Below are 16,391 nucleotides of genomic sequence, written 5' to 3' on the forward strand. Positions count from 1 at the left end.
CAATCTTCATTGATTTATTTAATAGTTGTACAATTATGAAAAATAATAATCATAAAAAAGACTGGAAGCCCAAGATTATGTACACACTCTTTTTTCCTGTATAGCTGTAGTGAGGTCCCTCTTCTGAGTCATTTCTCTCAGTCTCTTATTAATCGCTGGGTAGTCATGATATGTTAAACTTTATAAGACATAGTTGTTTTTCTCTTTTGACAAATGTGGCAAAATTACATACGTACATACATACATATACATATATATAGATATCTATAAAAGCAAATCATTCAAGTATCAAAATACAGACTGCTAGAGATTAATTTACAATCCAATATCAATATCTGATTATGATCACTATCCATATCATCAGAATCATCACCAACATACGTTTTATCCATGATCCTTAGCAAATGTGCAAACACTGAGACAGGACCAGGCAGCTAAGCTCATGACAGTGTACCATAGTTACCATACTGGCCTGACCATGTATAGAACTGTGTAATAGCAACGTACGGTGTAATAACTGTAATGGCCGGATAATATATTCACATGGTCTAAATACACCATTGACCACAAAGTACTACAAAGAGGTACCAGGATATGGGAGGTGCTGTGTAGCGTACCATTTTTAAACCTTTCTGCTAATGGACCGGTTGGAATGAACAGAGGAAGGGGGTCAGGGTAAAGCAAGAGCTCTTCTACCAGCCTGGTCCTCGTTTCCAGCATCAAAACAGTTAAAACATACAAGAATACAAAACATACAACTATTAAATCAAATGAAAGCCATTCCCCTTGTTAAAAAACTTTGTAGTGTCGTTTTATCAGACCTCAAAGCAGGTCACTGACTTACTCCCATTCACGGTTGCACTAACAATCACAGTTTTGTATTAGGGGTAAAAGGTGATGAGGAAGAGATGCTTTAATTCTACAGAGCAGGTGATGACATACTTAGGAGGAAGTCTCTGCATACTCACAATCTCACATTGTTTTCTAACTCTTTATTCGTACCCACATGAGTAACTTATGAGTAGCAGTGCAGATTAACTGAATGTTTTCCTTTTTCTCAAGGAGTTTTTCATTAACCTCAGGTACTGCAATGAGATTGCCAGGTAAATACCCCGTTTCAGTAAAAATGACCTCAACTCCCATTGGAAAACAGCATTTCTGGGGAAAACCAGTCTGAGGCATCATCATATTGGGGGAATTCTAACTTGTGATTGTATAGATATAAATTACAAGAAATAACTTGACTCTCATACTGTATACGTTTTACCCAAAGTGCCTTTTCTAGCTTTTCAGGTCCATATTTTCTTATTAGTACCATGACAGAATAGGAGGGGAAGATGAGTAGGAGGATGGAGTGCTTAAAAAGAATCCCCACCACATTATTACATTTTCGCTGGATAACTGACTCTCCAGTGTACGTCGGTGAGGGATGTGGGGTCTTGGTGGGGTCTTGGTGAGGCTGGTTGAGTCTGATGGATGGGGTTGAAAGGGAGCAGTAGATGTCTATCTGTTTGCCTGGCTGTCACCACCCACAAGGTATCAGAGGAAAGGGGCCCCCAGTTGACAGGGGGTTTAAGAGAAGAGGAAGCTGTTGACCCTGTCTGGTACTGTAGCATGTTAGAATGGTCCCAGCGAATAGTGGGCTGCAAGGGAGGAAGGTGGGCTCATTTGTTTATCCTACCCAGAATGCAGTACCGTGGTAGACCCCTGTCCTTCTCACTTTGGCTTGGGGTCGGGCCACAGTCAACTACAGGGAAGAAGGGAGACAGATACGGACAAACATAAACACATTAACACCAGCACACACACACACACACACACACACACACACACACACACACACACACACACACACACACACACACACACACACACACACACACACACACGACAATGATGTTAAAAAAGAGACAATATGATATAGTGGGCCAGACGTGTAAAAAAAACAAAAAACAAGAGAATAAATTGGATTTTAAGTATAATCATTAACAGACTCCAAAGACAGCACTTAAATATTAACTTTGGCTGGATTCCAAAACAAACAAAGGCATTTGAGTCAAAATGGACACATAGAAAGCATGAGTTAATAAAAATAAGGGAAGGTAAAAGAGAAGGAAAGTTTTCCTCTTTAAAGAGTCATTCATTGGGTTGACTTAAACACAGTTCTTGACATGTCAATTCATTACAAATTCGACACAGAGGTGAATAAATACATCTTCAAATGAGGATTGGATAAACTGCACTTCCATTGATCCAATGATCACATTTCAGCCTGGAGCAGATTAGATTTAAATTGGTCAGAATAGTTTCTAGACAAGCATAAACTTTCTCCAATGCGAATGCCAATGCTTGGGTTGTAAAATATGTATCTAGGACCTGATGAACCATCAAATGTATTAACAGATACTGATCATTTTGATTATTGATTGCTGCACTAGGTTCACAACAAATAACGTCACGCAACGTCTAGAAGTTGTGGTCAGTAGAATTCATGCGTTGTACATCTCTTTGGCTCAAAACATGAACAGTCTATTCGATTTATCATATATTTTTGGATGCAAATATTTTCAGGCACCCAAGCCCCACTTGAAAAGATCAACTTGGTTTGTCAAGTCAAGGTTTTAACAGATTAAAACCACAGAAAGGCATGCTCCTTCACAGGGCTGTCTGGGACAGAGGGGACGTTCATGGAGGACCCCCTCCTCCCCTCCCCCCTCTGTACTCTACCCCACTGTCACTCTCTAGCAAATGTCTCATCAATGCTAATTGCATTAGCTCCTCTCCTTGCAGACTCCACATCACAGTGCTAAGACCCATGGCTCCTTTGGCAGCTTGGCACCAAACAGAGGGCAAGTGTGACAGCAGGAGCACAGTCAGCCTACTGAGTGCTCTGGGTTAAGAGTGCGTTCAGTCCTGGGTCAAGGGGCCAGGGGTGGCATCCCTTTGAACAGAGAAGGTGAATGTCCTACTGATGCATAGAACAATGTGGTCAGTCTTACAGTCCCCTCCCGGTAGGTGATCCTTGGCTGTGGCGAAACATTTGATTTCTCCACACTCGAGTCAGAAGTTGCGAGCGTTCAGAAAAGATGGACAGAGAAACGTTCTTGAGGAGCGCCTCAGAGTGGCCGTCTCCTGGTCGGACAGGAAAAGCCCCGCATGAGAAAACAAACTCACTAGAGGAGTAACAAGAACACTGCACTAAAGGAGATGGGAGGGGGCAGAGGATCCACAAGTTTAGGGAACAATGTGAAAAGAGGAGCGGAAGGGGTCATCAAGGACAAGAGGAAGTATGGAGCTCACATTTGACAACGTCATGTCCATGTCATACTAGCTCTACGCACAGTCAGGTCAAGCCTTTAGCATCTCAGTACTTATATGACATCACAGTTCCTACTATTTTACCATGGAAACATCATAAATGTTTCGTTTCTGGAGGCCAACAGGAGGATAGGGCTAGGAAAAGGGCAACAAGTACAGGCTCTCATGCAGCCTAGCATGAAAGAGAAGGACCTAGTCAGTACCTAGAAGGAGTTGAAGATAGCTACACAGTCAGAGTAAGATGGAGGTAGCCAGTGGCCAAGGCAGACTGGGATAGACCGGGAGGGCTGAACGTGGTAGTCTGGGACTGGGGAGGAGAGGAGGGTCTTGACAGGTCCACCGGAGGCAGAGGGTGTGAGGGACAGAGGAAGGATCAGGGGCCAGAGGCCAGACCAGAGAGAGGCAGAGTCACAGTGAAAGGCACACAGGAGGAGGTGGAAAAGAGGAGGAAGGTAGGACATGACAGAGTTCAGAGGTCAGGAGGAGGGCTCCCCTCAGAATATTGTAGTCTCGTACTTGGTACTGATGGTGCGTTTGGAGTCCTTGGGATCCACCAGCCACGTAGAACTGCCTTGGGACTGGGAGTCCACCTCCAGGTCTAAGGAGTCCACCTGTAGAGGGTAATGTCATTGGGTGATGTTAGAATACAATATGGGGGGGGGGGGGGTTATTATAGGCAACGGCTATACAATCTGTTCATCATTTATTGATGACAATCAACACAGCAATTTAAGGAAACCATAGGAAAGGTTGAGCTACTAAATCAAACGTTGTGATTCTCAAACTGGCAGGCTCACACCACTAGGAGGCTCCCAAGACCTAAACAGTGGGGGGGAGGGAAATACAATTGTTTTCCCTCTAGATAAAAGCTGTTCATTGATATGATTGTGAATGGGTTGGGAAGATTATTGGTACAGTCAAATAAAAAAACAAGGACAAACACAAAGGAAAAAGGGGAGAAGGAAGGTTCGGTGAGGAGATGGTCTGAGGAGATAGCAGAGGGACAGGAGAAGGAGATGAGAGGAAGGAGGGAAGGCTTGGTGCGGAGAGGGAGGAGAGGGCAGCACCTGGGTAGCAGGGCTAGCAGAGTGCAGCGGAAGGAAGGAGGGGCGGTGGGTGGTGCAGGTGTGACAGTAACAGCAACGACTGTTCTGAGGGGGAGAATCCTGGGAGAGACAGACACACAGCCAGGAAGAGAGACAGACAGACAGCCAGGAAGAGAGACAGACAGCCAGGAAGAGAGACAGACAGACAGCCAGGAAGAGAGACAGACAGACAGCCAGGAAGAGAGACAGACAGACGCCAGGAAGAGAGACAGACAGACAGCCAGGAAGAGAGACAGACAGACAGCCAGGAAGAGAGACAGACAGACAGCCAGGAAGAGAGACAGACAGACAGCCAGGAAGAGAGACAGACAGACAGCCAGGAAGAGAGACAGACAGACAGCCAGGAAGAGAGACAGACAGACAGCCAGGAAGAGAGACAGACAGACAGCCAGGAAGAGAGACAGACAGACAGCCAGGAAGAGAGACAGACAGACAGCCAGGAAGAGAGACAGACAGACAGCCAGGAAGAGAGAGACAGACAGCCAGGAAGAGAGACAGACAGACAGACATCAATATAGGGGAAATGGAGAGGAAGAAAGAGGGATGTGATGGTGGAGAAAGAAAGGGAACACCATCTGAGAGGGATAGAAGGAGAGGGAGAAAGAAAGAGAAAACACTAGGGAGGAGGAAGTAAGTAGGACCAGTGAAAGGGATCGACTCAACAAGACGAAATAGATGGGTTAGTTGATGAGATGTGCGTGCTGTGAAGACAGGACCAAATCCAGTCCTGTAGCGTGTCTGTCAGGACGGGGACGTGCGGTGAGATCTGTGAGATGTGGGGGTGAAACAACCTGGCTGGGTTGTCCTTCTCATGTTCCACGATGCAGCAACAACACAGGCCTTCCTAGTGAGGCTGGGAGCGTGGACCATCATATATTCTGTTCATCATATCTAATGAGTGGCCCCAGTGGTGTGATCACCTCATCACCATGCAGAGGCAGCCCATAGATAATGGCTGGTTACTAATGGCTGAAGGCAGATCAGAACATTCAGAATAATGTGAAGGGCTGAGAAGGGCTATTCTACTGCATGTCACCTCACATCTGTGTGTTCTCTGTGTATGGACTTCGGCAGAGGCTGTGTGTACAGGAAGAGACTCACCCCTGTCTTCCGCATGCTGGGCCGCGGTTTGGGGACGGGTCGGCTGGATTTGGTCTCAATGACCTCGGACCCAGGTCCTGCCTGGGCGCCCTGGTGCTGCTTGGTCCTCTGGGCCTGGAGAGCGAGCTGATAGGCCACCTCGAATGCCTGTCCCAGCGTCAGGATGATCTCATAGGTCAGGTTCTGCCAATACGAATGGAGACAAGCAGTCCTCATTAGCATTCTAGTACTCTCGGGTTTCATATGGACAGATATGCATGACTGCAGCTCAATACGACACTGCGTCAAACCGAGCAAGATACTGACTACACAGACAGACTCTAGTCTTAGTCATTTGGGGATCTTAAATGACTTAAGTGCTAATGTTAACAATCACACTGTATAAAAGTATGGAAGCACTGTGTAGTCTATGGTGTTTTAGACCACTCAATGGTATGGTACTGTATTAGGAGGCTATGTATGCATACTATGTATGTATTCTAGTCCATGACATGACAATTTCCAAACAATCAACAACAGTGGGAGCAGGATGGGAATATAGTCTACAGCAGCATAACTACTCAGGAGACATCAGCCTTAGGCAAGATAACTACACCAAATAGTTGAAAACCAAATGTTCTCTGTCAAGAATAAACTTCCCTAACCAAACAGCAGCTACAAGCCAGCTGTGCGCTCTTCAGTCAGGTCCCCTGATCTCACACAAGCCCCCCGGCTGCGACTGAGGGATGATAGATGAAGGCCACCATGTACTGGGAATCAGAAGCAAAGTATTGTAGTTCTGTGTGTGTGTGTGTTCGGAAGTGAACATCTGGAGATCTGAGGCATTCTCACTGGGCCACAAACATTTCCACAAACCGGCCATAACACAGCAGAAAACTCTGCAACACAGAACCCCAAACTAGCAACAAGTGGTTTGTACAGACATTCTCTGGTAAACCTTTAAAGCACTTTTGTCTAACAGTTGGCCGTGGGTCCGATAGGCACTGTGCGGGCTGCAGAGAAATTAGCCTGTGGTGACAGCAAAGCCTGATAGCAGCACTATAGGTTAGGCCAAGCCAGTCTATCCTGTTTAAAAGATCACATGTCCAGCCTATTATTCTCCCTCCCCCCTACTCCCTTCAGATGCTTTCAGACAACTGCATTAACTCCTCGGGGCAGAGGGTCCAGACTACACCTCCCTCCCTCCCTCCCTCCCTCCCTCCCTCCCTCCCTCCCTCCCTCCCTCCCTCCCTCCCTCCCTCCCTCCCTCCCTCCCTCCCTCCCTCCCTCCCTCCCTCCCTCCCTCCCTCCCTCCCTCCCTCCCTCCCTCCCTCCCTCCCTCCCTCCCTCCCTCCCTCCCTCCCTCCCTCCCTCCCTCCCTCCCTCCCTCCCTCCCTCCCTCCCTCCCTCCCTCCCTCCCTCCCTCCCTCCCTCCCTCCCTCCCTCCCTCCCTCCCTCCCTCCCTCCCTCCCTCCCTCCCTCCCTCCCTCCCTCCCTCCCTCCCTCCCTCCCTCCCTCCCTCCCTCCCTCCCTCCCTCCCTCCCTCCCAGCCAGCCAGCCAGCCAGCCAGCCAGCCAGCCAGCCTGTTTCCTTGCACTGCAGCAGTGCACTGGGATGACCCTGCCCGGGTTCAAGGGAGGAGGCCGTTCAGCTAGATAATCACCAAGGGCGGACAAGAGGTCAGTTATCAACACCACTCTGGTCTGGAGGGAGGTAATCAAGTTCTGCTAAGGCGTGAACCCTTGGAGGGAGATAAGGCAGAGAGATAACATGGAAATCCTCAGTCTCTCAGGAGTGATATGGGGACAAAGGAAAGAACCTCTTCTGAAGAGGAAGGACTGATTAAAGACGGGCTGCTGTGAGATCCACTCACTAGGGTTTCCTGGCTGTGGCCATGTTGGGCTGTCCTGCAAACTGCATAAGGAAGGTTTTAGGGGGTTCAGATGGCTGAGTGGTTAGGGAATCGGGCTATTAATCAGAAGGTTGCCGGTTTGATTCCTGCCCATGCGAATGACGTTGTGTCCTTGGGCAAGACACTTCACCCTACTTGCCTCACGGGAAATGTCCCTGTACTTACTGTAAGTCGCTCTGGATAAGAGCGTCTGCTAAATGTATATATAATATATATTTTAGATTGGGCATGTGGTCAGTGATCTCACCACATCGATGGTGCTAAACACGTGGCAGTAGTGGTGGCTGGTCTGCAGGTCCTTGGTGATGTAGGCAAAGGTACACAGGTCCTCGGGATCCTGGGCCGCACACGAGATGTTCCTGATCTCATGTTCTGCTATGATGTTCTGCGCAGACGTGAGATAGGACAGGTGAAACACTGAGCGGCGGCAGAGATTCCAGTAAATATAACAGCCACCTTTCCATCACGATATAGAAAGGTCAATGTGTGTACACATGATTCCAGTCAACCTAGGTCTGAGCCAGGGCTTGTGTAAAGGTCTCTGTGAGACCGAACAGAGGGTGACATTTACACACAGCAGGAGGGGCAGACCAGGATCAATATGATGTGTGTAACAAGATACTGGCTGACCATTTCCTGTCCTGTAGTCTAGCCTCCTTGGATGGAAAAGTAGGGCTCTTGCTGTGTCTCAAATGACTCCCCACCTCGCACCGACTATGCCTGACCCCAGTTCCGTGTAGACTATTGAACAACTCTTTGGTCAGTGTCCCAACCTTGTTTGCAGCGTCAATGAACTTGACGCCCTTGTAAGTGATGGAGAGGATGATGGTGGGCACCTTCCTCATCTGCTCAGTCGACCTCTGGGAAACAGACAACAGCAAGTACATCAGTCTGGGAATCGTTAGCTCAAAGGTCAGAGTGTAGTTGATCTCTAACAATGGGCAGACCAGAGACAGAGAGATAGCCATAGAGCGAGACTGACAGCGAAAGATGGAGGAGCGAGGGCAGGAAAAAGGCAGAGATGGAGTGAGGAGGCATGACCCACCCTCATTTTGGCACAGGCGTCCTGAGTGGACTCGGTTCCCCGCAGCTCTTTGATCAGCATGGAGCCCAAATACTGGAGAGACAGACGAGAGCACATCAACAAGGTGTTCAACTGGGCCAGGGGGCGACCAACTAACAAAAGAGAGGGTCCTTACATTGGCTTCATAGCCGCAAGACTCAAAGATGAGCTTCTCAGGCTGGTGGTGCCAGTTCTGGACTGGGGCGTAGGGGGCCGCCAGGCTGGGGGGCCGCAGGGTCAGACGAGGCTCCCGGTGACGGTCCTCGTGCCTCTCCTGAGGGGGCGGGGGGCACACAGGGAGAAGCTCTGGTTTAGCATACGGGGTCTACCAAACAGCACACATGGTAGGAACAGAGAAAAAGCATGTTCATGACAATGGACCAGCATGTCTCTGGGATGCTACTGATAACCACACACATGAGACTGGTGGCGTTCACTGCGGCCCCGGGGGGCTACATCGTAGTCGGGGTCCTTCCTCCTCCCAGAATCCCCCAGGGGCAGGAGGAGGTCCATGGACCGGCCTGTGTAGGAGTCCATCTGACTGAGAGGAGAGGAGGTCTGGGAGCCTGGTAGATCCAGACACTGGTGACGCACACACACACACACACACACACAGCAGGATTACCAACTTGAGTTATTTAGACTCAATGATAGTGATAGTTTGTATCGTAGTATGATGTAGGGTTTCTACTATGCAGCAGAGCTGAACAGCGTGAGGTATAGCAGAGTTGAACATTGTGAGGTATAGCAGAGCTGAACAGCGTGAGGTATAGCAGAGCTGAACACTGTGAGGTATAGCAGAGCTGAACACTGTGAGGTATAGCAGAGCTGAACACTGTGAGGTATAGCAGAGTTGAACACTGTGAGGTATAGCAGAGTTGAACACTGTGAGGTATAGCAGAGTTGAACACTGTGAGGTATAGCAGAGCTGAACAGCGTGAGGTATAGCAGAGCTGAACACTGTGAGGTATAGCAGAGTTGAACACTGTGAGGTATAGCAGAGCTGAACACTGTGAGGTATAGCAGAGTTGAACATTGTGAGGTATAGCAGAGTTGAACACTGTGAGGTATAGCAGAGCTGAACACTGTGAGGTATAGCAGAGCTAAACAGCGTGAGGTATAGCAGAGCTGAACACTGTGAGGTATAGCAGAGCTGAACACTGTGAGGTATAGCAGAGCTGAACACTGTGAGGTATAGCAGAGCTGAACAGCGTGAGGTATAGCAGAGTTGAACACTGTGAGGTATAGCAGAGCTGAACACTGTGAGGTATAGCAGAGCTGAACACTGTGAGGTATAGCAGAGCTGAACAGCGTGAGGTATAGCAGAGCTGAAAAGCGTGAGGTATCCTCCTCACCCTTATTTGGGACAGACGTGGCGGTTTGACAGGAGGCTCCTCATAGGGTCGTTCGGCCAAAGAGGCAATGATGCGTTTCCTGTGTCCGAGCAAGGTGATCTTCAGCACCTGGAGGTAAACACGATAGGCAAGCCGTGTGAGCCAGTAGACATACCCCCTCGACACCCTTTCCACCGCAGGTCGTATTAACACCCAGACTCACGTTGACAATCTCCAGCTCCCACAGGTTCTTGACACACTCCAAGTTACGGTATCCGCTGGACAGAAAGTTGTGGATGTATTCCTGCAGGCCCAGGATATCCAGCCAGGAGGAGAGAGAGCTACTGCCGTCACAGCCCAGGGCCTTCACCTGCAGGGGGAGACAAAGTCAGTGATACACTGATGTATCAACCAGTTGGAGGTACAGTCAACCTCACTACATTGCTATGTTTTAATATCAAGTTGTTAGTCTCAAAGGGACTTTGCTCTTGGCTGACTATCTTCCTCATGAGGACAGTTAGTAGACAGTAGGACTGTGTTTGTAGACTGACCTTAGGCAGAGATCTAGCAGCATGCAGAATCTTCCTCCGGTGTCCTGGGTCTGTGATCCCTATCTCTCTCAGGTCCTGGTCCTCCATCACATTACTACCCTGTAACACACACACATACACGCAGGTTAACATAACATAAAAAAGAATCAAAACTACACAAAGATCAAGCCATGAATGGCAACTGTAGCTTTCAAAATGTCGTCAAAGGATGTCTAGCACAGCTTTTTGTATCGAAGGGCCTATAGGTTAAGCTGTAGCTTAGATTAAACCGCACAGACAGAAATGCCCCCCACATGGTTAGCATTGATCTGCCTTAATGCCACCACAGCAGAAAAGGCTCCATTTCTCCTGAGTGTGAGGAGCTTCGACCTCCCCTTATGGAACAAACGGCTTGGGTCCATGGACAGCATCATCAATAACCCCCTCCGAACGTGATTTGAGTGGAAGGACAGGAGGGAGGAGGGGAGGGCGGGAGGAGGGGTCAAAACCATCTACAGTTACACACAATAGCTTCTCCGAGACTGTGGGACTGGAGCAAGGGATGATTGATCAATGAATCAATCTGAGGGCTGTGGGGTGAGGGTTACAGTATCGGCGTCTGACGCCTGCAACACTAAAAACACTCCAGACTCCTTAGAAAGGCTGGCCTACTTCAATCGTTATCGATCATTCCTATTGTCCAAACATGGGTGGAGGACATTACAAAGCAGATGGTTAGTTTGGCGTCTCCTCTCCTGTAGTCCTCAGTCTACTACACTACACACAGGTAGGTTGTGATCAAGGTTGGGACACTGCCCTGGGAGTTGCTGCCTGCCACACAGTGAGGCTCACTATGGAGTCGTAACAGGCTTATAGTACACAGTGCAGCAGAGTCAGCAGCTGGGAGTGGAGAGTTCTCTGTGGGTCAGGAGCTGAAATGGTAAGACGTTGTGTGTGTGTGTGTGTGTGTGTGTGTGTGTGTGTGTGTGAGACAGGGTTGCGTGTCAGGAGTCATTAGATACAAGGTTGCAGAGTGGATGCAGGGTAGAAAGCTGTGTGTGTGTTTGTGTGAGGGATTTACAGTGTATTAACCTGACTGCGCAGGATTATGATCATGTGAGTTAGCGAGGGAAAGAAAGAGAGACAAAAAGAGGAGGGGTTGATGACAGCAGAGAGAGAGGAAGTGAGGAGGAGTAAATGAGTGCTAAGTAAGGGGTGGAGGGGAATAACAGTGTTTGTTCTACTTTACTACAACAGCTGACAGGCCTCCTATTCTCATGTGAAACGGTCAGCTCCATGCTTCTCTCTGGGATCTGCACAGTCCATTAAACCCTTTCCAGTTGACGATGATGAGAAACTGAGAAGCACAGATGAGGCGGGAACAAATCCATACAGCAGAGCCCAGCCAACCCAGCCTTCCCCAGCTCGGACAGCAGCCTAGCCTGCCCCCTGGGGGCCGGAGATGGCTGCTGTGTTTGGAATACAGAGTTCAGTCAACCTCAGGCCCATCAGTCATCAGAGCAACTCGATAAGCCAACAGCACAGTAAACTGAAAAATGCAAACACCTAGCCGTCTGTATTTAAATGAGCTCATTTTGGCGTTGCGGTGGTGGGGGTTGCTGACAGAGAGTACTGCATGTCCAGAAGCAATCTTAGATGAGGTGTGTGTGCTTGTGTTCGCTGCGCCAGTGTCAGAGACTGCCATGTCAACAAGCGGGTGCAGACACACACGCGCGTGGTTCCTCCGTAGCACTGAGCCTGACACTCCTATCACACTCTCACAACCAACCCTGCTGCTGTAACCAAGGAGACAAGAGAAGTGCTCTTGCCTTGGTGAGGGAGGACACTGGAACGGGATTATCCAATTCCTAAACGGCACCAGAGTGGATGACATTATCAACCTCCCGGGACCACGGGTAACTTTCATCCCCAGCGTCCGAGCTTCTACTGAGAGATCCTCCCAGTGCCTTGGCTAAAGCACACACAGAACTAGTGATGAACGGTGTGAAGGTTTTGAACTCTACAGGGAAATCTCTTTAATGTGCTTTCACTGTCCCCATGTTGCAACCACAACTGCAGACAAAGCAGGTAAAGCAGAGAATACATCAGGAAGACAGCTGACTTCAGCTAAAGCTGATAAGAGGTATACATCCAGTGTACTGCTTGTGTCACCCAGGCGTCATCCATCTTGGCTGTGCTCCCTGGCCTGCCATCAGGGCTCTTTTCTCTCGCTCCACCTGGTCACAGATGGCCGCCCACACGCCCGGGAAAAGACTTCTCCCTCCGTGTGACTGGCTGAGCTGCCTGTCAGTGAACAGCCCACCAATGACATTGACAAAACTGTGTCCCTAAACCTGTCCTTAGGCCGGTGTATTGCAGTGCTACGGGTAAGACACGGCTACATTTGGGTGAGGAGGGTTTTCCTTGAGGTGCACTAGTAATTGTTGGTTACTTTGGTTGCTCAAGGTGTGTATTCTGCTCTAACCTTGAGCTGTTCCTGGGCTACATCTCTGTGGCTTTGCACAACCAAACAAACATGAATATGTTCTCAAATGCAGACTGGTTCTGCTTTAGAATATTCCCATGCCCACTTCTAACCTTGTTAATCACAGGCCTGCATCGTATAGACTCGAGAACAGAGAGAAGAGAGATGGATCAAAATCACACAGGCACAATCACAGAAGACGGCCCACGACTGCTCCTGTAATCTAGCGCGCAGCATCATTGTGTTTGATTACAAGTCCTGCTCTAACTTGTTCGATCGTTGCTGCAGCTGCGGCCTCTACCGACCTCAGGTTTCAAGGAAATTCATTCCCCCTGACTGCCTTGATGAGCAGCGCTCCACGCTGAGCCTCCCTGTGAGTCAGCGCTGCCGTGAATGTTAACGCAGACCCCCTCCTCTGACGGGGAGCCGGCTCGCCGCCTAGCTACCTGGACCTGATTCCCACAAAGGGGGCGGAGGAGGAGGAGTCACTGCCACATGCGTCACCTGGGAGCGCTGGACGTAGAGATGGGTGTTCCTGAAAGCAGCTGGCTTCTTCAAATTATTCTCTCCAGGTCGATAGAAAAACATCTCATTGGTGTTCTAAAAGGCCCCCTCTTGGCTTTCATCTGACAACACAATACAATCACCGTTGCCTTATTGATCTCAAGCTTGGAGCCGACTGTCGGCAAGAGAGAGATCAGACAGTCCTCGCTACTGGCATAAACACGGTATAATCAGTCATCTGGACTTGGCTCACTGCTACAAAGTAGTAATATACACACTGCAAAACCTCCTCTCTATCCTGGGGTAAAGAATGGAAACATGCCATCAGATGAATACAACTCATTCCATTTTACATTCAATGAACTGAGGGCTATGGGGAAGTACAAACAGGTTGTGTCTGTATACATTTCTACCGTCAACAGCTAACCTAATAGGTTCAAAACAGGCAACAAAAGCCATTTCAGAGTGTGTATGTTTGTGTGGGTGTCAGAGACCATGTGAAGCAGTGTCAGTTGGTAGATTTGACAGTTCTAAAGTGCTCTGGATATAAATTTCTGCTGGTGTCCTAGCCATCTGGAGATTGATATCAATCAGTTAATCTGCTGGCAAGTCCAGTTTTAATTAGTTGGCTGATATCTTCCTTCCAAATAAGGATAAAAATACTTTGCCATTGATGTTGGGATGCATTTTTTGGAGGTGCTGTGATTCAGCTTGCTTCCACACATACAGTATTATTGACTGGCAAAAGAAGAAGGTTTTTATTAAACACATTAAGTCTTAAAGGTCACCCTTTAGTGAATGTGCTGACAAGACCAACTGTTACTGAAAGCTTCCTGCTTTTGTCCAGATCCTCCACAGATAGAAGCCTCGCAGGTGGCCTTAGTGCATGAAATAAGACAGGAGACTGTTGGCAGCCTGCTCCAGATGAAATGGAGGGATGAGGAAGCAGGGTGAAAGAGCGAAGGACACAAATAAAAGGAGAGAGATTACCACTGCATGTCAGAGATTTGAATGCAGGTTTTGATGTTCAGAGAGTGTGAGACAGAGAGAGGGAGTGAGGAGTGAGGAAGACAGCATACTTGATGGAGCTGGGAGCTGGATAGCAAGAGCCAAGAGAATTAAAATAATTAGAGAAAATGAAAGTGAAGAGGAGATTAAGTCACTCACTTTTCAACTGTACAGGAAGCAAGTCTGCCAGTTTGGGCTTTAGACATTAGAGCAGATTAAACAACCACAATAAAGTGTTCACATGATGAGGCCTCGAGTGACCCAGCCAGGCTGCTCTCACTCTAAGAACATGGAGTACTTCCCTAAAAAGTAACTAACACAGCAGACACTAGCAGGATGGATAGTCAGTGTAAACTGAGAGACTAGTGTTGATTCTGCAGTGATAAGGCTCCTTATCCTTAAGTCCTCAGAGGGTAACAGGCAGAGGGAGGATCAGGGGACAGCTGCCCGTTCTCCTGTGACTCACATCGGACGGCGCCAATTTACGACCCTGTGTCACGTAAATCACAGCAAGCACACACGCAATCATCACAAACCACTGACCTTCCCTGTCAGGAGGAGAAAGACGTCAAATGGAGTGCTGTCACCCTCGTTTCCTACCAGTGCAAACGTGTTGGAACACAAGGTGAAACAAAGTTCCCCTCTCTGTGGCAAATGACACAGTCACACCATTGACTGTCACTGTGGCTATTTTAAGGCGAGCAGGTATTTCACAGAAAACCACACAGTGTAGTGTGTGCACATACGCACAGACACACGCGGTCCAGAGCTAGGCGACAGCACTGGGAGAGGCGGTGCACAGAGGCGGTGCACAGAGACGGGCCTAGTGTGGCCATCCTGACATGCCTCGGCCCCCTCGTTTAGACCAGGTACGGCCAGGCGCTCCACCAGCTGGGACCCACATCTCCTCCTCCATCAATCCTCATTACCAAGCCTGTACAGAACAACGGGGTCAGAACCTAACAGCACCGCACGGCCCAGTCGTCCCGGCAACAGCAGTTATTGAGGTGCTGTTTCATTAGAGGGGGGAAGCTATTCCACGAGGCAGCCTGGGGAGAGAACATACTGGAAGGTTGGACGTGGTTGTTGACTAACTGCTGACAGCATGTGGCCTGCTTCTCTGTGTCACCTGAGCAGTCTTCTGACATTAAGCTGTATTCAATTTTCCAACGGAGGAAATAGGAATGAATCGTCATCACATGAGCACTCTTATCAAGTCCACAGAAGCTACCCTGAAAGTCTAAGGCCAGAACTGGGAGTTGATTGCCTTTGGCATTAGTCAGTTCTCTGGCACAGTGATGGCTGTGTGATGCTGTGGTGCCATTGCAGAAGGACTCCTGTATGTAGGGGAGGGGCATGTGGAGGGTATTAGGGAATGACTAAATTAAACTTTCCAGGAGAGGCTAATGAGATCTGTGGAGCCTAATCGAAGACTACTTCAGTATCTGATGAATACCTATTGAATGTGAGGAAAACAGAGAGATAAAGCCAGACAGATCTCCTAGGGCTACACTGTGACAGACACAGAGACACAGAATGGAGGAGAGAGAGCACAAGATAATTGGCCCACACACAAACATGGAGGGAGGGACACGAACAAGAGCCGTCCCAAGAGGAGGGAAGGAGAGAGCTCCAGAAGTATCGAGGAGGAAGGACAAAGACTCACCATGTAGCGCAGGTCGTCAAAGCCGTTGAGCAGCAGCTTGCTCTCGTACTGCGGCAGGCCCACATGCTCCAGCCAGTCCCCCACGGGCTGCTCCAGCAGCCGCCCGGACGCACCTGCCGACAGAGGGAAGCGCTTGAGCAGGGAGAAGCCTTTCAGCCGGTAGCAGCGGCACTCGGAGGACGACACGTGGCATTGCCACATCATCCTTGGCCAGCAGAGCCGAGCGCACCAGCACCACGAGGGCAGGGGAGACAGGGTCGACACCTGGCAGGGCGTCGGCCTCCGCAGGGCAGCGGGGGGCCGAACCACGGGCTCCTGAGGTCTAACTGGCCCTTGGGCTCAGGGGGGGGGGGGGGTGGGGAAACTGCAGCTGGTTGATAACTAG

At 49.1% G+C, this 16,391-nt stretch overlaps 1 protein-coding gene across 3 annotated transcripts in view; it reads right to left on the reverse strand.

Annotated features, from left to right (window-relative positions):
- anks1aa (ankyrin repeat and sterile alpha motif domain containing 1Aa) overlaps positions 1-16,391 on the reverse strand; it is a 56,639-nt gene continuing 40,248 nt past the window's right edge. The window contains exons 15-26 of one of the 3 annotated variants that reach the window (XM_084680373.1): positions 16,007-16,119; positions 10,365-10,463; positions 10,037-10,183; positions 9,835-9,942; positions 8,897-9,061; positions 8,616-8,753; positions 8,462-8,533; positions 8,190-8,276; positions 7,664-7,801; positions 5,526-5,708; positions 3,835-3,929; positions 1-1,747 (exon numbers count right to left, since the gene is read on the reverse strand). In XM_084680373.1, the coding sequence (XP_084536499.1) occupies positions 1,744-1,747; positions 3,835-3,929; positions 5,526-5,708; positions 7,664-7,801; positions 8,190-8,276; positions 8,462-8,533; positions 8,616-8,753; positions 8,897-9,061; positions 9,835-9,942; positions 10,037-10,183; positions 10,365-10,463; positions 16,007-16,119 (1,349 nt within the window). In that variant the 3' untranslated portion in view covers positions 1-1,743. The other 2 variants (XM_084680374.1, XM_084680372.1) reach the window with 2 other exon arrangements.

The sequence above is a fragment of the Hypomesus nipponensis genome, chromosome 18 (assembly GCF_054491055.1).
Source record: "Hypomesus nipponensis isolate SF chromosome 18, ASM5449105v1, whole genome shotgun sequence".
Taxonomy (NCBI): Eukaryota; Metazoa; Chordata; class Actinopteri; order Osmeriformes; family Osmeridae; genus Hypomesus; species Hypomesus nipponensis.